This window comes from Phoenix dactylifera, chromosome 4 (assembly GCF_051530095.1).
Source record: "Phoenix dactylifera cultivar Ajwa chromosome 4, Ajwa_hap1_PhDact_Kaust_v1.1, whole genome shotgun sequence".
Classification (NCBI taxonomy): domain Eukaryota; kingdom Viridiplantae; phylum Streptophyta; class Magnoliopsida; order Arecales; family Arecaceae; genus Phoenix; species Phoenix dactylifera.
This window is the reverse complement of record NC_143193.1, coordinates 5,037,222-5,060,921: the sequence shown is the minus strand read 5'-3', so window position 1 is coordinate 5,060,921 and position 23,700 is coordinate 5,037,222. Positions and strand designations below refer to the sequence as shown.

Genomic DNA, 23,700 nt, shown 5'->3' with positions numbered 1-23,700 from the left:
ATGGGGATGAAAACCAAGGCAATGGCTCGAACCCCTCGAAGGACAAGGCCACGGGTTTTCGCCTTTTGCTACTTTTCCAATTCTCAGCCGAGCAATCGGAATTCCGATGATGGAGGTGAGAGAGAGCGCTGTGATCACTACAAGAAGGACAGTGCGGGGTTGAATCTACTTCTATTGGAATTTCACAGTACCATTTCAATTGATATAGCGTGTGAAGAATGCTTTGAGGAGATCCGCGGAAGTGGAATTGAAGAAAACTGCCAGCAACTTGAGAAGACAGATGGAGAAATGACCTTGGACACAGTCTTGGGTTCTCGAATCATCTGGGTTTGCCTGGATTGTGAACGTTACCTCTGTGGGGGAGTGGAGGGTGGCTCCGAACCGCATGGCCATGCCCATCAACATGCAATGCTCGAGGGACATCCATGGGCTGCACGGTCTGATGATCCTGATGTTGTTTGGTGTTTTCAATGCAGTTCATTGGTCCGAATTCAGATGCCGGGGGAGGGGACTGAGGAGGCAGAATTGATGGCGAAAGATGAAGATGTGGGTTGTACAGGTGGAGTGGAACCCAAGAAAGAAACTGATGATGGACCCAAGGATTTGATCATAGAGAGAAGGAAAGCTTATGTTGTTAGAGGGCTCAAGAACCTCGGGAACACATGCTTCTTTAATTCGGTCATGCAGAATCTTCTTGCGATGGATATGTTCCGGGATTATATATTGAGCTCGGAATGGCTTGTTGGGCCTCTTACTATGGAGATGAAGAAGCTTTTTGTTGAAACAACTGCTGCTGAGGATTCTGCACTGAATCCAAATTCCCTTTTTGAGTGCATATGTGCCAAGGCACCACAATTTCGAGGTTATCAGCAACAAGACAGCCATGAATTGCTTCGTTACTTGCTTGATGGCTTGTGCACAGAAGAAAAAAATCGAGCCAGTTCTGTATCTTCTGGCGGGAAAGATAAGACTGCGGCCAATACAGGAGCTACTTTTGTGGAAACTATCTTTGGAGGGAAATTATCTACTACCATTTCTTGTGCAGAATGCGGGCATACTTCAACAGTTTATGAGCCATTCTTGGATCTTTCATTACCAATGCCAGCAAAGAAGCTTCCATCTGAAAATGTTCCACTTGCTGTATCTACAAGGAGTAAGAGAGAAGGAAATGGACATGAGAGGCCTGGAGGAGAGGATGTTGCTAAAGGATCTCCAGTGACTAAAAGGCAAAAATTTGAAAGTTTCAGCCCTGCATCAGAATGCAATGAATCCTGTATTCCGCTATTTGAACAAGCTGTTTCTCAGGCAGTGCAAGAAGTACTCATGGGGATTAAATTTGATGGGCCAACTGCAGTACTGGAAGGTGCTGATTCTGCTTCTCAAATGTGTGATGTTTCCATAGTTCAATATGTTGAGAATAATTCATCAGGTAGTTCAGACTCACAAACTGAGATATGCTCCAAGGAGATCGTAACATCTTTAGGTTTCTATGGCGAGAACTCTGGAAGAGAAGAGAACCTTTCTTCATGTATTCCAGATTCTGGTGTTACAGTGCTTCCTTATAAGAAGCGGGTTTCAACTCGTACTGAGATAAACAGCATGACTCAAAGTCAAGAAAATGTGCCTTTTTCCTCTGCAACAGTGAAGGAATGTAGTGCACAAAGCACATCTGCTTGCTCTGGACCGGTAGACGTTGACTTGGGTGTCTTTGCTGACATATTTGATGAGCCTGAGATCACTTCTGATTGCAAGCCAGGAACTGCCACAGATGAAGATACATACTTTTTTTTGTGTGCCAACAGTGAGTCCAATCAGCATGAGGTTGATGATACTGGTGGTCCATTGTCAGTTGATAGTTGCCTGGCCTTATTCACCGAAACCGAGCTTCTTTCTGATGAACATGCATGGCATTGCGAGCAGTGTTCTGGTAATTCTCTACTTCATAATCTAGGATATAAAAGAAGCCAAAGCCAAGCTGGTACAAGTCTTGATCAGTCAGAAGCATTAAACTCTCAGGTGGATGGAAGTGAAGTCAGAAGTAAAACAGCTTCGCTTAGCCTAGAAGTGGACAATGAAAAGATGGCAGTTACACCTCAAAACCTTGTTTCAAATGTCGAGAGACTTGTTAGTGCACGCACAACCTGGGATATTTCCCAGAATGCACTTGACTGTACTGGGATATTGGATAATAAAACTTGCAAACATGGACAAGCTAGGAACATAAAGAGCTCAGAGTCATTAGACCCCATATTGGATGACCAAACTCAATGTGATGTTTCGCAGAAGGATGAAAATGTTGCTGAATCAAATTTTACATCTCAATATTTATCATGCCCTGCAGCTCAAGAAAATTCTTTCTTCCAAGAGAGCCAAGGAAATCTACAGAGTGATTCTTGTAGCATTAATGATCAGATCTATGTTGGTTGTGGTCGCCCAGCTCAGCCACCTGCCTCTAGTTGCTCCCGAGATCACCCAGAGACAATATTCGATACTTCCTGTGATAATGACAGCTTTAGTGAAATTAATCAAATAGGGAAGCAAGGTTCACAGCTGCCGGGTAAGGTTAATCCTACAGAGGATGGTAGGGGTCATGAGATGGAGCCCAAAAGCCGGAAGGTTAAGAGGGATGCAACTATAAGGGTTCTTATTAGTAAAGCCCCACCTATTCTAACAATTCATTTGAAGAGGTTCAACCAAGATGCTAATGGTCACTTAAATAAATTGAGAGGACATGTTAGCTTCCAAGAGATACTTGACATAAGACCCTACATGGACCTCAGGTACTCTTCTAAGTCTCTTTCAGATTCTGAACACATCTTTTAGTTGTACTATTTGTGGAATAAGCTTTATTTGATTACACTTGCGGACAATATCTCATGATTTGTCTCCTCTGTAATTGCTCATAATGCTAAACTCTTTACAAAGCCAAATGGAAAAATGGTTTTCTGTTCTTGCAATTTAAATAAACTTCTGTTTTCCTCCATATTCAAGGACCTTTAAAAGCTTAGGTTGTGATGACAACATTTGGGAATGGAAATGTTACGAGAACAACAAATCATATTATATTGAGATTCTCAGGACATAACATAAATGGATGAGCATCTTTTTTTGCTACTGCCACTTTCTGTTATAGTTTCTTTAGATGTGCATCAAATACTTCTTAACAGATCTATGATCGTTGAAAAATCAGTTACCATAAATGTTTTAGGTTAAACCTAATATTATGTCAAAAGCTTGTGACATTATGTTGCATATTAAGCATGAATGATTACATACTATCTTTGTCAAATGAAAGACAAAATCTGACAGCTATAATGCTTTAGAGATCACTATGCATCTGAAAGTATGTCATGTCATCGCATCATAAAAGAGGTATAAGCAATCTAACTGCATCACTAAAAGAGGTAAATGCCTATGGTACATGGTTGATTATTACTGCCAAGTGTGTTAGATGTGTAAGCTTAGTGCTAAATTTCAAAACCACTGAAAAATTTAATAATATCTTTATCTTGAAATCATGCTTCCAAGTTCATTTAGGACTTATTTGGTAATTGGAAAATAGGGAAGAAGTCATAAACTATGCTAGACAAGGTTCGTCATCTCAAGACCGGTTCGCCATATTAGCACAGTTTTGGTACGATATGGTACAGAATTTTTTTGGCGTACTGAATATCGGTACGCCATCCGTACCGAATATCGGTACCGAACTGGTAAAGTACGGTACGCTCTATACTATTTGATTCGGGCTGGTACGGTGTACCATGTTGCTAGGTGTTTATGCCAATGTTACCACGACATGGCAAAGACTGGACTTTTGCCATATCCCAACAGGGACATGAGATGACACCGCTAATACTATGAGATACGCCATGGACAAGGCTCTAATGGAGCTCGGCAAACAAGGACTAAGCCTTTCAAGGGAGAAAAAAATAAATGGCCTATCAAAAAGAAAGATTTTCTTCTTTTTCTTTTAAAAACTTTGCTCTTATGTCTTGTTTCGTTGGATGATGTAAAGGTTAAAAGGAGAATAGTCTTGCAGCTGGACTTATTCAATGATTTCAGACAACGAAGGGGAATATAAGAGAAAAATAAAGAAAAATAGAGATAGAAGAAAGAGCTAGAAGTAGGGTTTTGCACCTTTTTTCTAGTTATCTCCCATCACCTAAGCCTTCCTTTGAGCAAGCATCTTTGTGCTCTTCTTTTTCTCCTCCCTCCCTCCCCTTCACTCCCCTCCCCCCTCCCCTTCCCTCCCCTCCCCCCAACTCTCTCTATATTTTTCTCTCTTGGTGAGGTTTTCCTTAAATGGAAACCTTGGACCAAAAGGAGGGGATGGGGTAGATATTGCTGCTACAAGATTCTAGAATGTACCCGAAAAGACTCGAATGAGGTTTTGATTAGATATAAATCATACATTGAAATGAGGGGACGGGGTAAAGGTAGCTGATGCATGTATTCTATAAAGTACCAGAAAATACCCAAAAACTTCTACTTGTCTTTTCCCTCTTTATTGAGTGGTATAGTCCTTTCATCGCTAATAGTTTTTTATAAACCACAGAAGAGGTGGTGGTGTAATCCAAATGCCAAAATGCCACTTCTACCCTCCTATTTTATGAAGCATCAAATTATGCTCCTTTTAAGTGTATTTTAGCAAGATATAGATAGCATCTAATTGTTCAATTTATCTAGATATCTTCTTCCTCTCTTCTTTTTAATAGATTCAATATTTCATAATTTAATAATATATATTAATGATATGTATAAATTATATATATAGTTGTGCGCATGCATCTAAGATTTTGGAAACTACTGTTTAGGTTCTTCAAGATACTTGTAAACTTGACACCCACATCCTATATCCATATAATATTTGTTTATCCCATTTTTTGTTTAGCTATCAAAATCTTATGCCCATATAAAATAAATTGAGGTCCTATTAAGTTGGCCTTTTGGAATAAGCTAAAAGATTGGATAAAACTAACCAATTTTTACTAATATTGTTTTTGGTCTAAGGTACGCCGTATCAACCTAAATCGAATAGTATGAGATGTACTGTATCGTACTGGTTTGATACCGATATTCGATACGGATGGCCTACCGACACTCGGTAAGCCAAAAAAATTTTGTACCATACCAAACTGACACTATGCTAGTGTGACACTGGTACGAAGTTCAGTACTGAGATGGCGAACTTTGTCTTGGACTATTATAGTATATTTATATTACAATATTAATATTTAAAAATTATCTTAATCAATATGAACAATAAATGTAGTATCACTAGAGATACAATACAATACATTAAAACCAAGGTCGGCAATACCATCCCAAATTGCCCAGTTCGGGGCGTAGGGAGCCGTACCAGAAGTTGACCGGGACGATTCTAGCCTTCGATTCGAGAAACCTATGAGAGAGGGGTAGAGAGGGAAGAAATGAGAGGAAAAGAGAGAGAGGGGGAAGGGAGGGAGAGAGATGAAGGAAGGGACGGAGAGGGTAACAGAGAGTGAAAGAAGCAGAGGGAGGGGTGGAGAGAGGGCTTTCGAATCCCTCTCTCTTTTGCTTGCCAAAATAGGGGTGGAGCCCCTGTTTTGAAACAAAATAGGGGCTCAAGGGCTTCAGCCCCTTTTGTATATTTTTTGGATTTTTTTTACTTAGTTTTTTTTTGAAATTTTTTAAGTGAAGTCGACAAATGTCGATTACACTTAAAAAATTCAAAGAAAAACATAAAAATGAGGTCAAAGCCCTTGTTTCATTTTGAAATAGAGGCTCCACCCCTGTTTAGGCAAGCGGAGGAGGGAGGGTTTTGAAAGCCCTCTCTTCACCCCTCCCTCTGCCTCTTTTGCTCTTCTTCTCTCTTCCTCCCTTCCTCTCTCTCTCCCTCCCTGCCCACCCTCTCTCTTTTCCTCTCCCTCCTTCTCTCTTTCCCCCTCCCTCTGCCTCTCTCCCTCCCTTCTTCTCTCTCCTGGTCTCTCCCTCCCTTCTTCTCTCTCCCTCTCCCTCCCCCCTCTCTCTCCTTGCTCTCCCCTTCCGTTGCCAATTTTTCTCTATTGGTTCATGTTGGAATGGCATGACATGGTACCATACTGTACTGTGCTACTAGCCTATTGGCACAAGTACCGGTTCCGGTACTGCAGACTTTCATTATAACAAAAGATAATATTCTATTATATATGTGGAAAATATGATTACTATATTTTTACAGTGCTATATTCTGATAATTAATTCTATTTTGTTATATCATATTTTAATATCTTATTATTAATGTTATATTTTTGATCTATTTTATCAATATTAATATCATGTTATAATCAATATTATAATTATAATATAGTATATTGTAGAAAATATGACTAGTATGTTAGAAGTATCTTTATGTTCTATATTAATGGTTAAGTAACCTGTATCACTTGTTGGCTAGAGATATGATCAAATATAATCAAATCACAAAATTTTGCCATCCACCACTCATCTAGTATCTTTGATTACTTCATTGTTGCGGTCTACTTTCTCCTATTAAGATCATTCATCTATCTCATACCCCATTTTTTCCTATTTCCATTGCGTCATGATTCTTTAGATATTATAAATAAATCTTTCTTAAAAAAGACTATAAACTATTTAATTATATTGTTCCATTTTTGTTTATTCCAAAATCATATTGCTTTCTCAAAAGAATCAACTATTATTGACCTAGTCTATTTACATTCATATCAAATCCAACCCAGTCCAATTTTATCTAATCTTGATCTAAGATTGGGAAATTGTAAAGTTGAGCTAAGTTTGCGTTTAGTCCTGTGGCTTCTTGGTCATGTTGATATTAATAGTTAATTGAGTTTTACTTGAACAAATCTATTAACAATCCAACCTAGCTAGAACTTTAACGACTTACCTTGTGGATATCTCATGTCAATGAAGAGATTGACAGTGATAGACATGGTACGCCATCTCGGTATCAGGCTCCATATTGGTGCCACCTTGTCACTACGTCGGCATGCCCGGTATGAGAGACGGTTTGGTGTCCCGAGTATCACTATGCCCTCTGTACCACATACCAGTACTAAATCGGTACAGTATGGTATATGTCATATACCACTCGGTTCGATAAACTATGGCATACCATGGTGACGAACGCATATTGGGAAATCCCAATTTTGCTAGGATATTTGGAAGGAAAGGTGTAACCCACACTGTTGGGATATTGGGGCTACAGTGAGAGGAGTGGATTATTAAACTATGTGCATGGAGCAACAAGACCGCAGAGAAGCCTGCTGTTGGATTTTGATCATAGTTGTTTTTAGCCAAGAGGGTATCATTAAATCCAAAAGAAAGAGGGTTATATTAGGTGTAGGGAAGGGATATTTTGGCCATATGAAATTTTTTCCATGGAAGAAATATTGCTAGAACTATATCATTGTTAGGACAATCGATACTTAAGTCTGCTATGAGCCATTATCTTAGTATATAACAGGATCTTTGTCTATCATTTTACTTATTTATTATTAAATTAAATACGATCTTATTTTGGTAATTTAAATCTCCATATAAATTAAAAGATCAATGACTTGTTCTTAGAACAATGTTGTAATCTCTTAGTATTATTATTTTGCTATTATTCTCCATTATACGTTGTCATAATGTCGGATGGTGACTAATTGGCTTTTTCCCAAAAAAATAAAGTCAAATGAGCAAAGGCTATAATTTCCATTATCAATTTTGGAAATGTGAGTATTATTCCTAGCTTGTGTCATTATCTAAACCTTATTTTGTAGCTGTACATAGGGTTGGACAATGCACAACATGTGTATCACAATGGACAACTTTTATGGTGTGTCAAAATGCAATGTTTTTAAACTTTAGCAGGGTCAAACAAGTTGATTTTCCTGACCTTTTACCATAGGGTATAATAGGTCGGGTTAATAACGGAACTTGGAAACTTGGATGACCTATTAAACTGCTAGTCTGTGCAATTTGAGTGTTCAAACTGCCTCTCTTTGCAGCTTGAATGAATTGTTCTTTAATGAAAGAGTCATACTGTAATGGCTTAAGTTTTCTATATCAAACAAACCTCCAACTCATCATTGGCTTTGACATCTCGATTGAGGACTCATCCTGAGCAGTCAAGAATGTCAGAAGTTCACATTAGATCTGTGGTATTTGGTTTCTTCATTTGCATTCAAGGGTTCCTCTCGACAGCAATGAGTTTAGTTGGTGCCAAGGATCTGTGTGATCTTATGATCCTAGGGTCTGACCTAGGGTTTACTTGGCAATGAGGGAAGTACAGTGGGAGCTGAGAGGAATTAAATGAAGAATGGGTGAACTAGTGTTTGGGTTTTTAGTGGGCCCCTTTGGGGTGAAAGAGAGTTGCATTGTATTGGGGTTTAGGATTACTAGTTTATAATTGGAAAAGAAAAGAAATCTCAGTTCCATGCCATGATTTCGGAAGGTGGGGGATGGCCATCAGTTGGGGAATGGATGAAAAGTTGCTTTCTTTGGGCTGGTGCAATTGCCAAAATTATAAAAATAACCTCATTGTATCAGCTAATATAGGAATAATCACCTGTTAGACTTTACTGAAAAAAAACTACATTTGTTGGCTGGTTTACTCGGTCAAGACTGCTGCTATTTGTTTGTTTAATGTTTTTAACAATGAATCTTCTTGTGTTTGTTTGGGTATTTACTTCACAAATTTTTGATTTTTGAGTGGGTTCCATATCTTGCAGTATTTTATCTTGGGGCGATGAATTACATAGACATCATCCATGAAATTAGAATTTATATCAATTTTATGGTATGTATAACGTGGGAAATTATTATGTTATCATATGGATGCGACATACATATATAATTAATTATAATTATATTTTAATTTTTTTATTTGAAATATTATTTTATTTTTATTTATAATGTCGTAGTCAATAGGTTGATCTGCTGTTGAATTGCCAACCCATGATTCAACTGCTAAAATGGTTGATCTGGGTCAAAGTCTTGGGACCAAGGTTCGCCGTACCGGTACCGAACCCCGTACCGGTGCCGCACTAGTATAGGCGTACCGAGTGTCGGTACGGTACCGTACGCTCGGTACCGACCGTACCGACATTGGTGTACCGATACCGGTACCCATCGGTACGGGTACGGTACGCTCGGTACCGACCGGTACCGATCGGTACAGCGAACCTTGCTTGGGACATTGCTAAAGTGGTCATTTCTCTTACATCGGGGAGGAAACTTGCAATGATATAATGCATTAATTCACAATAAATTGTTATGTTGAGAGTCCACATCATGAAATAATATTGTCATATAGGAAAAGCTACTTGGTACTCGCTATTGCTCTAGGTGGGGTCACTTACGGGTCAAGTTTAGTGCTACATGTGGAGTAACTAATGAAGCACTAATATATAATTATGTGTATTTTGAGTGTAACATAAGTCCAGCTAGGAATTTGTCAGTTGCATTTGTTTTTACTTCTTAAGAGAGGCAAAACCTTGATTAACTAAATTTAATTTTCACTAGACAAAATTGAGCTCGAGTCAACAATAAACAGTCCTAAAGTGCTTCATGGTAGTCATTCTCCAAATTTGCTTTCATGGCAAATTAATCTCTTCTGGAAGAGCTAAACAGCTGATTGATTGGACTCCTTGTAAATGTAAGGGACTGTAAGTGTATCATGAAAGAGAAGGAAACCATTATTTTTGGTTTGAAAACTTTGAACTATGGTTGTGTAGGCCATAGCTAATGTATTGTAGCCAACCAATGGCATACATACTCCCCATCCATGTAAAGTGTCCACACTTGAACATCATGCATGATCACTCAAATCCACATTTTGTGATACAATAAGCTCAATAGCGACAATCTAACATGAAGAATCGGGCATTGCCATGTCCAATGTAACCCTTAAATTTTTCATTGAAATTGAGCTTGACGAAAGGGATTGTTAGGGTTATAAATATGGAGACGAGGGTGGAAGGTGACTATACTTTGAGGCCTTCAACATGCTAGGTTATTAGCTTTTGTAGCTTAATATCTAATGTGAAATGGGTGGCTCTAACACATTAGTAGAAATCCCTTGCAAGGTGTATGGCTAAGTGAGGCTTGTGTAGGGCAAATTTTCCGAGTTGTCCGATAAAATCGGACGCCAGGCATGAAAATCAGTTTTAAAATTTTATTTATAACAGTTATAAATATTAAATATAACTTTTATGTAAAACATACCTCGATCCCGCAGCGGAAGTTGGTCAAGGTAGGGCGGATCTAGATCTTTGAACGTTGCTTCGGGAGGCCTAGATCTGCAGGCCCTCTACTTTGCGCGTACGCCAAACTTCGTAGGAAGGTAGGATGGTGTTTGTATTTTGCAAAACCAGTTTTTGCAAAAGGACCCTAGAAGAAAATACTTTTTTTTCTTTTCCTTCTTCTTCTTCCTTCTCTCCCGTATCTTCACTGTACGTCCGAGGCTCAGACGCCGATCACAGAGAAAAGGAATAAGAGGACATGTCGCCGGATCTGGATGCTTACCACCGGAGAGAGGATTGAGAGAGAAAAACCACTTCTTCTCTCTTCTTCTTCTCCTACAGAACTCCCATTTAAGCCTCTCTGTTTCGTGAGTTTTATACACAGACAGAGACTTCAATCTTTACTAATCCTCTCTAGTTTTTCTCTCTAATTCACTCATAATTCATCTGTAAATTGAGAGGAAACGGTGGCCTACTTATAGGCCAATGCTGAGAGGATTTAATCGGAGTAATTGACTGCCTTTACGAATCCATACGTTATGAATTCATAACGTTCGTTTCAAAAACAAACATGGAGAAAAACAGTAAATCCATCTGATAACAGCCGGATTTCAAAAATCAAATTGAACCGGAATATAGCCGGTTCAAAAAAACTGGACATTCCAGTCCAGACGGCAAGTCGAACGGAGTTCGGATGGTGACGTGGTGTGGAGACGAAGCCGGGAGGAAGAAGGCTCTGTTTTCTCCTCCCAGGCTTTTCTCTATCGCGACTCACAAAACTTTAAGGGTCCATGGGAAAAGAGAGTTAAGGGTCCATGCGAGCTTTGGTCCATGGGTCCATGGGTCCACAGGTTATTAAAAGTTGGATTGGGTCAGCCGGTTCAATTAAATGGGTTAGCCTAATTGATTCACTTGGTTCTAAACCAAATTGATGGCCCAATTGAATGATTTTTTTGACTCGAAAAAATTCCACATGAGTTCGACTCATGGGAGGTTCAATTGCGTCCAGTCTCGGCTCGATCCAAGTCCGACTTAGATCAAAACAAATACAAAATTAAATCCCAATTAAATCGTGATCGAGCCCAATTACACTAATTAAGACCCAATCAAACCCAATCTCAACAATTGAGTCTTGATCATGTTTAATTACATTAATTGAAACTTGATCGACCCTGAATACAGACTTAAGTAGTTGTTCATCCATAAAATTTAGCATGTACCTCATGTTCAGTGCTAGCTGAACATAGACAGGATCAAATTTCAAATGACCCACAATTTTAATTCTTAATTAAATTGGGTCAAGACCTTCCTACTTAGCTTGACTAATGTGCGTGACTCCGATAGGTTCGAACACTAAGCCGGTAGTACATAGACTAGTCCATGCACTAATCGAGGTGACCATCTAGCAATGATACCTGACGTCCGGATAGGTCGAATATACAAAGCAACATTCAAGAACCTAGATGTATGGCTACTGCATAATTCATCTCTATGACCATCGATGCTCAAGATGACCTCAGAGTGGACTGTCGACCTCTGGATCCGGTCATCCATAGTGTATTTCAAATAATCAAATCAAATGACCTATCACTTGGTTTACCCTGGCGAAGGTTTTACTGAATTGAAACACAGCGAGACATCAACTCCTATAATCTGGAGTGGTCAATCCCTTCTTGACTCATACACAGACTTCGCGAGTACTTGACTGCACTCAGCATCCTTCCGATCCCTGAATTAAAAATTCAGGTCGTCTAGTGCCTAAGTATAGTGAGTTGCTTGCAAGTCACTGTGATAGTCTCAAGTCTAAGGGGTACTTATGCCCATACGCTTTGCGAGCTAACTCCCGACAGTGGAGTGCTCCGCAGGTGAGTCACTGTTCAGTGATGATGTACTCCTACATCTCATCTGTATGCCATATAGTGTCTCCACACTCCTTGGTTAAGAGGACAACCAACTAAATGGCACACAACGACCTATACTTGACATAGCTATCGTCCAATTGATAGCTCATCATTTGGTCGCAAACTGGTTTAAGGACTAAATGATTAAAATCTCCTTTATCCACTAAATTAGTCCTAAGGACTTTATCACAATACACAGGAGTTCAAATTGAAGATGAAACACTTGTGATAAATGAAAAAATGCCATAATAAATTTTATTCATTTTAATAAATCATATACAAACTCCAATTTCTTACAATCAACAAAAAATTGGCTTTGGGACACATTTCCCAACTGCTTGTTGGCTAATGTTCATGAAATTAATGCTCGAGTATAAAGTTATTAAATGCCTTTGATTTCCTCAAGGATGGTAGAAGGTAGAGCAAAGTAAACCATCTATATGATTGACAATCAAGGAAAAGATAAAGAGAATTTTGATGAAAGACCAGGAGGAAAAAAATATACATTGAAATGACCTGTGAACTGGTTCCTAACATCGAAATAAAAAGAGGTAAAGGTATAGCAGGTGCTTTGTCACTTCCTGTATTCAAGAGAACAGGGTACAGAACAGGCTGTGGACTATCTGGTGGTAGAATAAAAGAGAAGCTATGGGAAGTTTTTGCTAATATGTTGAGACTCAATTTGAGACAAATAAACATTTTTGACAATGATTTAGCTACCATTTTTGGCCCCAAAAAGAAGATGATCAATAGAATCTTTAATAGAAATGCAAATGAAGGGGATCATAGAGCATGTTTGGAGATGTGATAATGGATAATTGGCTTGTCTTGTCTCCTGCCCATCTAAAGAAGTCAGACAGTAACTTATGTAGTTACTTGATGGTGTTCACTTTAAGCTTAAGAAAACCCATCGAGATAGGAATGTTAATAAATCAGGGAGCCATGTAAAGCAATGTCTAATTTTTTGCCAATGGCCTATTTAAATTTGAATACAGCTCTATCCCCTTAGAGCAAAAAGCCTTTTGAGTCTGGTAAGAAACATGAGGGCAGGAATTGTTCCACGGGGTGGAAGAGAAACTATACTTCATGTATTTAACTACCAAGCACTAGGAATTTGATGGTTTGGCCACCACCTTGTTTTTTTTTCCTTTTTCTTTCTTGCTAGTGACTTATGTCAAACTCAGAGCTTTCTTTTCTTTTGATAAAATATTGAAGGAGGTGGGCCTCCCCCAATGTTATTACTAATGAGTATATTTACATCAGTGGATTATTTACATAGCATGAGGGGAGAGCGAGTAGGGGAATGCCAAACATGTGTCAGCGGATGACACGAAGAGGGCTCGAAATACAACAAGGGTTAGAAATACTAACGGCCACCTAGAGTTTAGCAATTTACATTGCATGGAAAAGGGTTTTCTGCATGGGGGGTCAGCAGGCGAGGCCTTTGTCTCCTTGGGTCACTGCACGAATGTGAGAAAGCCTCGTGCAAAAGTAGAGTCTGGAACTCCCCTCAAGATATAGCAACATCCATTCAGTAAATAGAGAAACAACCTATTCCGTGAGTTTGTGGGATTTGGCTTCAAAGTCGAAGACGCGCTTATTCCGCTTCTTCCATATACATCAACAGGTGACTGCAACTACAAGGCCGTAGCTAGGACGAGATCCTTCGTTGCTGAGGATGAAATCCATATGGTCTGGATTTATTGATAGGCGTCTGAAACCCTTTTCCAGACTATGGCCAAATTCAAAGCTTTCTAATACCGATCCCACTTTTGACCGTCAAACTAATTAAGCAAGTGAATATTGTCATCATGATTCCTTTTGCCTCACAGGAAGTGATAAAAAGATGTGGTTAAGGTTGTCAGGGACAAACATGAATTACACAACCGAAGGAGAGGAGATGGATGGAGCTCAACGACATAAGGAGAAGCATAGTGCATGAGGCTCCCTCCATTGCAAGGTTTGAGGAGGCTCAAATATATGTAGCTTTACCTCTAAGTGCAAAGAGGCTATTTCCATGTTTCAAACTCATAACCTCCAGGTCATAATAGAGCAACTTTACCATTGCACCAAGGCTCACCGGCTCACCCTCATGGATGTAGCTCAATGATAGAACCAAATTGGTAAGTGTAGCTCTTCCAACAAGGTTGGGGCTCTCAAGTTTCAAAAAAGAAAGTCACTTGTTTCTACCTTTTTGTTTATAGATTTGAAGCAAGATTTGGACACTTGTTCACCTAAAATAGATGCATCAGAGTAAGTTCAAACACTATCAATTAGATGCCCAACTCTAAAAGTGAACAACCTCTTGGATGAGAAATGCATTTTGCTGCATGATTCACCGGTCTTAGCTCTAAACCACAGTTTAATAGTGAAGAATGTAGTCGCAATTTTATAGATGTTTTTCCTAAGCTAATAATTAGTCTTGCATTTTCAATCTTTTTCAATGCTTGTCTTTAGGCGCTCAAGATTATCAAATTTTTTCATGATGAGGGCATGCTGCTCATTTGGAAGAAATGATTGGCTATTGCTAGATTTCTTGCCTTATGGTGAGCAAATAGGATCCATAAACATACTATATGAGCCGTGGTCCATAATCTCGGTACTGGGTACCATATTAGTACTTTATCGATTCGGTATGAAATAGTATAGTATGCTCCTATACTGAAATAGCTCTCTAGCTATTTCTCTCCATTTTTATCTCGGTACACCTCAATACAAGTCGGTATGCTGCACACCCTGGTATACCTTGATCGCCTCGATATAGGTTGGTTCACCGTGACATCGGCGGTACGGGGCTTGTACCGACTCGAAGTTAAGTTAAGTACCGGTTTTCTTCCGGTACAATACTATATGCCCCGTACCGAGGGGTGCGGGGTGGTACAATAAACCATGATGCAAGCCATCTGAACTTAGAAATTTATCAGATGGCATCACTTTTGAAACACTACCAATCTAGTCTTTGGAAAATGGATTAGTAAGCCTAGAATTATCCATGATAAATTTCAAAAATTCAAATAGTCTAGAGCATGGAATGCCGTACCGGTCCGTACCGGCCGGTACGGGCCGGTACGTACCGGTCCGGCCGTGGACCGGTACCGGAACGGATAAAAAACCGGTATTTCCCGGTTTTTTATCCGAACCGGCCGGTTCGGCGCCCGTACCGGCCGGTTCGGCGCCCGTACCGGCCGGTACCGGGCCGGTTCGCACCGGTATGATTTTTTTTTTTTTAGAACCACAGCGCCGCGCGCTGTGGTTTTTGAAACCACCGAGTACCGGCCGGTACGGGACCGGTACCGTACCGGTCCGGCCGGCCACCGGTACGCCGACCGGTACCGGTACGGCGGACCTTGGTCTAGAGCATGGTGGCTAAAGGGGAATCAACTAATTTACTGGTTCACAGAATAAGAAAATATCTTTGACCTTGCTGTTTCGGAGACTTCTTTTCCTTCTTTTTTTTTAAGGGCAATACTAAAAAAATTGAAGTTGTCGATGATAAAGAGTACAGAGGCTGTATGAGAATACTTTAGAAAGTCAAGATCGTGCAAGTTTTGGTCATGCATTTCCAATCCAATATAAATGCCATAAATTACTCACTATATAGGATAAGTTGTTTGAAACTATAGATTCCATAACCCAAAAATGAAAAATATTAATAAAGATATCAATTCCACAATTATAGTTCCAAAAAGAGGTAATACCATTGAAGCCACTGGAGCTTAAATGATAGGTTTATGCTAGTCTTCACCATTGTGATTTCTTTTTTCAATTATAGTTCCTAGAAAGGTGAGACCTCAAAAGGTCGACACTTTAGGTTAAGGAAATTGGTAAAATAACACATGGTAGGGGGCAATGGATGGAATTTGATTTTCTTTCCCTCCAATATATAATCTTTATTCGGCAGGTGGAACTATCCAACAATAAAGGCTAGTGAAATTTTCTCGCAATTCTCCGCGCTGCCGCCTTCCTTTTTTTTTTCATTTCCTTCTCTTCTTCCTTCTTCCCGAAACGGCCCCTCTCTCCTCCTCACTTCTCCTCTCTTTTTTCCCTTCTCCCACGAGCAAGGAAGGGCGAACGGAGCTCTTGTGAGGGGGGTGATCCTCGTCGGGGTGCTCGGGAGGGGGTCGGCCCGAGGCCCGGCCTTCCTTCTTCTTCTTCTTCTCCTCTTCTTCGTCTTCCTCTTCTTCTTCCTCTTCTTTCTTTCTCTTTCTGTTTCCTCTTTCCTCTTCTTCCTCTTCTTCTTCCCCGCGCGTACCGGTCCAATTCGCACCGGTACAATGCGGTACCAGTCCGAACCGGTGCGATTCACACTGGTATGCTGCGTGAATTGGTCGGTTCGGGCCTCTTTGGGGTCGGAACCATTTTCCATGCTAGAACCGGTCCAATACGTGCTGAACTGGCCGGTTCAGCATACCATGGTATCAGTTACTTGAAACTTTTAAGGGCTTAAGCTCCATAGCAAGGTATGCCGTACTGGCCCAAATTGGGCGGTATGGGGCGTACCATACCGGTTCAGTACCAGAATCCGTTATGGGTGGCGTACCGACATTCGATACATTACAAAAACTACATACTGTACCAACACTGTGCTAGTGTGGCATCGGTATGGGGTCCGGTATTGAGACGACGAACCTTGCTCCGTAGTCATAGATATCTCATTTACTTCATCTAAGATTCTTGAGACCATCTCAGTGGTTCACTAAGTATTATCCTAATTCAACATTAGCTCTGCTCATCATGATCATTGGAATTCTTCGAAGAACCTGATATTGTTGGACTACCTCCTAACAGGGTGGTTAGTCTAACAAAATCCTAGTTGTATGAAGGTCAAGAATGGGGATGATTCAAAGTCTTTCCCTAACTCAATCGTTGAGGATAGAGTAGTTTACTTTCGGACAGATTGGTGACGAAAAGTAGAGAAAAAGGACCTAAAAAGGGATGGCAGCAAACATAGGGTTGAATTATCTGGGGGATGGGCCACAAAAAAGGAATTTGGTCCGGAGAATAGTGTAAGAGATGATGGGAATCATTGAAGTTTTTGGAAGAGAATAGCCAACTAGAACTCTGCAGAAAGATGTTAATTACATGTTGACAACTTTCCATGCAATCAATGAAACAATGAGGCCGGTCACTCCCTAGTGCACACTATATTGGGAATTTTAAATGCATGAGCATTTGGAGGATAGTGGACGGAAGAGTAGAGAAGTTAGGTTATGATAAATTAAAAGTTACATCAAGGTAAGTGTCTTGCATGGCCTTGCATCTACCAAAACTGCCTTTTTTAGTGGATTTATAAATATAGTTGAACATAATTTTAAAGGCATTTATAATAATAAAAATGAGACAAGTCCCATTTTCAGTCAAGTCCCAAACACTCTAGAAAAATTTGTGAAATCTCTTTTGTTTACCGGCGTACCGGTGAGCACCGGCACCGGTACGGTTCCGGTTCGGTACCGGCTTGGAACCGGTACCGAACCGGAGCCGCGTGCACGGACGCGCGCGCGGAAATTAAAAAAAAAACAACAAAACGCGTCCGCGCGCGTCCCGCGCGCGGACGCGCGCGGACGCTTCAAATGCCACAGAGTGGCATTTAATGCCACTCTGTGGCATTTAATGCCCCCACGCGGGCTGCCAGCCCGCGTGGGCACGGTGCCTCGCGCGAGGAACCGCGCTCGGGCGCGATTCCCTGCTGGGAATCGCGCGCGGGTGCGTTTCCTACGCGGGGAAACGCGCGCGGGCGCGCGCTCCGCTTGCGCGCGTTTCCCAATTTAAAAAAAAACGCGTCCGCGCGCGTCCGCGGACGCGTCAAATGCCACAGAGTGGCATTTAATGCCACTCTGTGGCATTTAATGCCCCCACGCGGGCTGCCAGCCTGCGTGGGCACGGTGCCCCGCGCGGGGAATCGCGCGCGGGCGCGTTTCCTACGCGGGGAAACGCGCGCGGGCGCGCGCTCCGCTCGCGCGCGTTTCCCCATTAAAAAAAAATGCGTCCGCGCAGAGTGGCACTTAATGCCACTCTGTGGCATTTAATGCCCCCACGCGGGCTGCCAGCCCGCGTGGGCACGGTGCCCCGCAGGGAATCGCGCGCGGGCGCGATTCCTACGCGGGGAATCGCGCGCGGGCGCGCGTTCTCCGCTCGCGCGTCCGCGCGCGTTTTTCAAAAAAAAAAATGCCACAGAGTGGCTTTAAATGCCACTCTGTGGCATTAAGAGGCCCACACGGGCTCCAGCCGCGTGGGCGCTCTTCCCCGCGCGTGGGGCGCGCTGCCCTGCGCGTGGGCGCTCCTCCCCGCGCACCCCCGCGCGGGGAAAGTGTGGCTTGGACCGGTGCGAACCGGGCCGGTTCGCACCGGTACCGGCTTGTACCGGCGCGAACCGGGCCGGTTCGCACCGGTCCAGGTGCAGAACCAATCGATTCCGACCCAGTTTGGGTCGGAACCGTTTTATACCCCGGTACCAGACCGGTGCCAGTCGGCACCGGTCCGGTACGGGCTGAACTGACCGGTACAGGTCGGTTCAGCAGACCTTGGTTGAGATCCCCCCATTTCACCATACATCTAAAATTTTGATGATTTAATGTATACTATCCATATTAGAAAATTGAGAGAAAGAGACTATATATCTTCTTTGTAATCTGAATTATAATCCAAAATTTGCACTTTCACCAAACAAAAGTAGCCTTCTAAAATGTCTCAATTCCCTCTTTAGAGCATCAATCCCGCTAAACTTTCCTCTTCTCTCGTATCCCTTGATTCTCTCCTTCCTTTCATGACTACCTGACCCATCTTTCGCTTCTATCCCTATAGGTAATCATCCTTTCTCTATAGCAATAAAAAGGTTTCCATATCTCCAAACTCTATCTCTCTCTCTCTTCTCCCTCCCTTTCTTCCCCTCCCCCTTGTCATATTCACTTTCTATAAGTGAAAGCAATAAATTTTGCATAGTTCCTTGTATCTTTTCATGCATCCTTTGCCATCTTCTATTTCTAATCCTTATATTTCAGTCAATACTTTCTCCTTTGCCACTACCACAATTAATATTGTTTAATACAATAAACTCATGGATGCCTACTATTTGATGCTTCTCTAAGTAAAAAAGTTTATGTATAATCCAGAACAACTTTTGTCTTGAATTATTTTTAGCTTCTCTTTTAACTTTATCAAACTCCAACCCAAGGTCCATTGAACCAGTACTAAGACTAGTATTGGTGGACAGGTGGAACGATATTATACAAGTCATACCATGCTGTTTCGGTATCCTTCGCACTTTTTTAATTTTCAATTTTTTGAACTGAAGTTGGCATATGATTTGCCGACTTCAATTCAAAATTCAAAAATAAAAATAAAGTGGTGACTGGTTCGTTCCCTTTCTCAAAGAGAGGGAGAGGGGGGAGGAAAGAAGAGAGAGAGAGAGGGAGGGAGGGCCATCTCGGCAAACCTTAACCATAAGTCGAGTGCGCACATTAGGGATGAAGGGGGAGAGCCGTGTCCGCAAACCCTAAACCTAACCCTAACCCGAAGCACATGCAAGAGAGAGAGAGAGAGGGAGGGATCTACTGTCGGTGGGAGGGAGGACCATTGGGAGGGAGGGTGCGGTGCTCATGAGCAGGGGAGCGCTCTCTCGAGATAATTCTCAAGCTGTAGGGGAAGTGCTCTCTCAATGCTTCTGAGCCAAGAATGGGAGTGAACTGAATATATAGCTCGAACCGTGCCGGTCCCCGACTGGTCTGATTCGGTATGCCCCGAACTAGCCGGTGCGGTATGGATTTGCATTCCTTGTTCCAACCTATATGAGTTTTTATGCAAATGAGGTCATTAATTTGAATAGCAATAAATGCTAACTATAAAATATAACATATTTGTTTGAACTCATATATATTTTTCCTTTATTTTTTCGCCTTGATTTTCCTTGCTGATCTAGGAGCTTTTCAGGAGTCATGTCCAATCTGTATTGTCATGAATGGATGCTATTTGGAGGACCGATTGATTGCAAAGGGAAATCTGCTATTTGGAGTCTTTTTATGTTTATTCAATTCAACACATGGTAGGAAGTATTGCTTTAAAATTTGAATTTTTATTTTTAACAGTGAACCGGGCTTGTCTCATGGTCTGTGTTTGGTTCTTGGGTGGTATGCATCTCCAAAAAATTGGACCTGGGTAATTACAAAGTGGATGGGTTTCCTTCTGTCTGAAAGAAGTTTGAATTCTTTTTTTGGGGATTAGTGTTCATGGCTCTTTCCATTCCATGGTAATACAAAGAGTTACAAATGCCGAAAGTACTTCTTTTCTGTTTCTCTTATGAATCCAAGTGGGGCAAAATGTAAGATGCCATATTTTTGAAACCTTAACTAGAGTTAAGTGGGAAAACAACATGGCTCTTTTGCTTAGGCAATTCATTTTCCAATTTTGAGATCAGAATTAACTTGTAGTAGGAGCCATGAACTGTAGTAAACCTACTAGAGGATGGATGAAAGATTTATATTTTTTTTTTCTTTGAGAATAAGAAGAAACTTTCGTACCCGTGATGTATGAAACACCCGTTTTAGCCGAAGAAGAAGAAGAAGAAGAAGAAGAGGAAGAAGAAGAAGAAAGAGGTCTAGGCCAGGCTAGCCCTTCATTCTCTTACTCATGACTCTCTCTCTCTCTTTCTCTCAACTCTTATTCTCTTCTTTATATGTTATTCTCTCAAATGTGATCTCTTTTCTCTTTTTTGGTGGTGATACTTCTAATTTCTCTATTTTTAGTTGTGATCCTTCCACTAAGTTTCTGTGCAATATTTATTACTGCATTTATCTTACTCATTAATTAATCAAAAAATTGATATTATTTGATTCTTTTAATATTCCTTAATGCATATGGCTTAATTTCAGACTCTAGTATTTGGCAGTTTTCTTTCTTTCTCCTCTTTCTTTCTGCCTTTTGTCTTGGATCTAAAATTTACTCATAATTTTCACACATCTATACGCACTGTGACCTGCATTTTAAATAAGGTCAATACAGAACAAATTCTTTAACCTCTAAATCCCTCAAAATATCTTTCTAGAATCTTTCTTGGTTATATAAGAACCAGGGATTTTTTTTTTTTGAAGACATCTTTCTAACGTACTTCCATGGGTTTCAAAAAGGGAGAGGAGTCATCACCTTTTTCGCTCATGTTCCAAAATTGGAAAAGGTTGATAACATCATCAAAAATATTCTCATTGAACTCATTTTCACGACCTTCAATACATATGTAACCCATCTCTAGTTGGTTGGCCCTGCATCAATTACATGGATCTGCATGCTTGTACTCAAAATTTGAACTAGATGTTTTACCCAAGATGGACTTCTCCATAGACATCATTTTGGTTTTACTGAAGGCCACCTTGGTTGATCGAAGAATAGTGCATATATCAAATGAAGACTCAAAATAGCACAGCACATGTAATGATAACAAAACGCACATTCACTTGCAAATAACTACAAACATTGCAATTTAAATAGTTTCTAGGGTCAGGATTTGTAAATGACATAGCTGAGTGACACTGGTTCTCTTCTAGCTATTATGCATATAGAGTGGCCATCGGTGCTTATTTTAACAAACAATACTTAGGGATGGTTAGTCATCATGGTACATTGTCATGATTATCAGGCTTGCATGAAGAACAGTACAGAAAAATGGTAAGGACTTTGCATGTGAATACATATGAAGCTCAGTAAAGCATCAGTTGTAATCAAATTTAATAGCATGATCTCAGAGAAACATGCTCCAGCTATAATAAACATTTCTTGCTTATAGTTGAGGTGATGATGATTTGTAGTGCAAGCTGCTTCACTTGTATATCACTCCGCATATTTAAACAGAAATTCAACTTTCCACTAAATCTGTGAGAAATGCCTTTGTGGTTGTTATAGCATGTGCAGTCATTGCTGATACTAAAATGACAATGGATCCCTCATATATTCACAAGTAATAATCTTTGCTAAAGCTGCTGGAAATTCGGAAAGCAATCATCAATGTTGTTATACATGGAGTAGAAGCAATATTTGGGGACAAATGGAAGCTACTCTGCTTTCATTTATTTTTCCTTCACGCAGAAACTCATTGTGCTTAATGCGCAATAAGAAAAGGGAATTGATAAAATGGTGTATTAGTTAATAATAGTGGTCAAAACGATAATATCTTATCATCTCTTTTGCTAATTAGGTGAGCAACTATTTTTTAAGGCTTTTTATGATTGCTCTATGGATATTAGTTTTTTTTAAAAACCTGATCATCAAATTAGAGATTTTTGTGAAAGCTTTTTGGGCCCTTGCAATAGCTTTTGCTCGTATATAAAATTCCTGTAAAAAAAACATAGTCATCAATCTGCATGCAGGCATTATCAATAGAATCACGAGAGATTACTTCAGATGCAATCTGCGAAGAAGGCTTTCTAGAGTTTGACCAATATAATTGGTATTTGTCTGGATGTATTGTTTAGGAAATAGACTGTTTCATTTTTTGCTCTTCACAAGTAACTATAGATGGAATATCTTGTGAAATTACAACATAAATATCTGCTGGTCATGGACACCACTTGTTCAAATATGAGTATTGAAATTGAAATTTGTTTACCTTCTTTCTTTCACTTGTTGCCCGTGTTCTGTTTCTGTTCCCATCTTTACCAAGTTGCCTGTTTTAAGGTGTCTTTCCTCAAAATGGGTATCTTTAATCAGCTTATCTTTCCTCTAAAAGGTGTCTTTCCCCAACTTCTAGCATTCATATGTTACAAAGTAATCCAAATTATGGTCCTTTATTTGATGATTTCGCTCTGATATCTATATGCAAATCAGTACGCTTGCAGATGCGAGAAGTGTTAACCCTTAACATACAATTCCTGTTCCCATCTGCAGGCATGCGGAGAAGCAGTGTTGCTATCGGCTTATCGGCGTGGTGGAGCATTCAGGGACCATGGCAGGAGGCCATTATGTTGCATATGTGAGAGGTGAGAGAAGGCAAGGCATGACCAAGAATGCTGGTAGTCCTGCATGGTTTTGTGCCAGTGATGATCAGGTGCGTGGGGTTTCTCTGTCTGAAGTCCTACAGTCAGAGGCCTACATACTGTTTTATGAAATACAGAAATAGTATAATGCGACATTGAGATCTTTAGTTCTGTTCCTGACAACCTACATACAGAAAAGAGGAAAAATAGGAAAATGAGGAATACCCTGAAAGTATATAGTCACAGTTTTGTATGCTTTATGTAAATCAGTCCCTATAGAGTTCATGAAAATGTTTACAGTGAAGTGGGGTTTTGTTTTGTTCTGTTTTTGTTTTTGCTTTGTTAAGCAGTGAACTGGTTCATCTAAGTGACTGAATATGGTATTGGAAACTCAGTCAAGGTGAAAGGTTGGCAAAATATTTTGCAGGTAGTTTATGCCATTGTTTTCTTTTTAATGCATCATATGCAGTGGATGGTTGCCTTGGAATAATGCCTGTTGAAGAACTTAGGGAAACTTGTTGCATGAGGTAGACTTGATGCAAATTTTATATTTTGGTGCCTAATTGTAGATTATCATAGGGTTATTTAACCATCCAAAACACTAACAAATAT

The 23,700-nt window shown here is 40.5% G+C and overlaps 1 protein-coding gene across 1 annotated transcript; it reads left to right on the top strand.

Annotated features, from left to right (window-relative positions):
• Window positions 1–23,537, top strand: LOC103710842 (ubiquitin carboxyl-terminal hydrolase 2-like). The gene is made up of 2 exons (XM_039133810.3): window positions 1–2,780; window positions 23,000–23,537. Exons 1-2 carry the CDS (start codon window positions 1–3, stop codon window positions 23,229–23,231), a joined length of 3,012 nt encoding a protein of 1,003 aa, XP_038989738.1. The 3' UTR covers window positions 23,232–23,537.
• The last annotated feature ends 163 nt before the right edge of the window (window positions 23,538–23,700 follow it).

What these genes read in the sequence shown, in the direction of transcription:
- LOC103710842 (XM_039133810.3), top strand. Translation starts at nt 1, where the DNA reads ATGGGGATGAAAACCAAGGCAATGGCTCGAACCCCTCGAAGGACAAGG. An exon ending in AGACCCTACATGGACCTCAG is followed by an intron (nt 2,781 to 22,999) that starts GTACTCTTCTAA and finishes TCCCATCTGCAG; the next exon opens with GCATGCGGAGAAGCAGTGTT.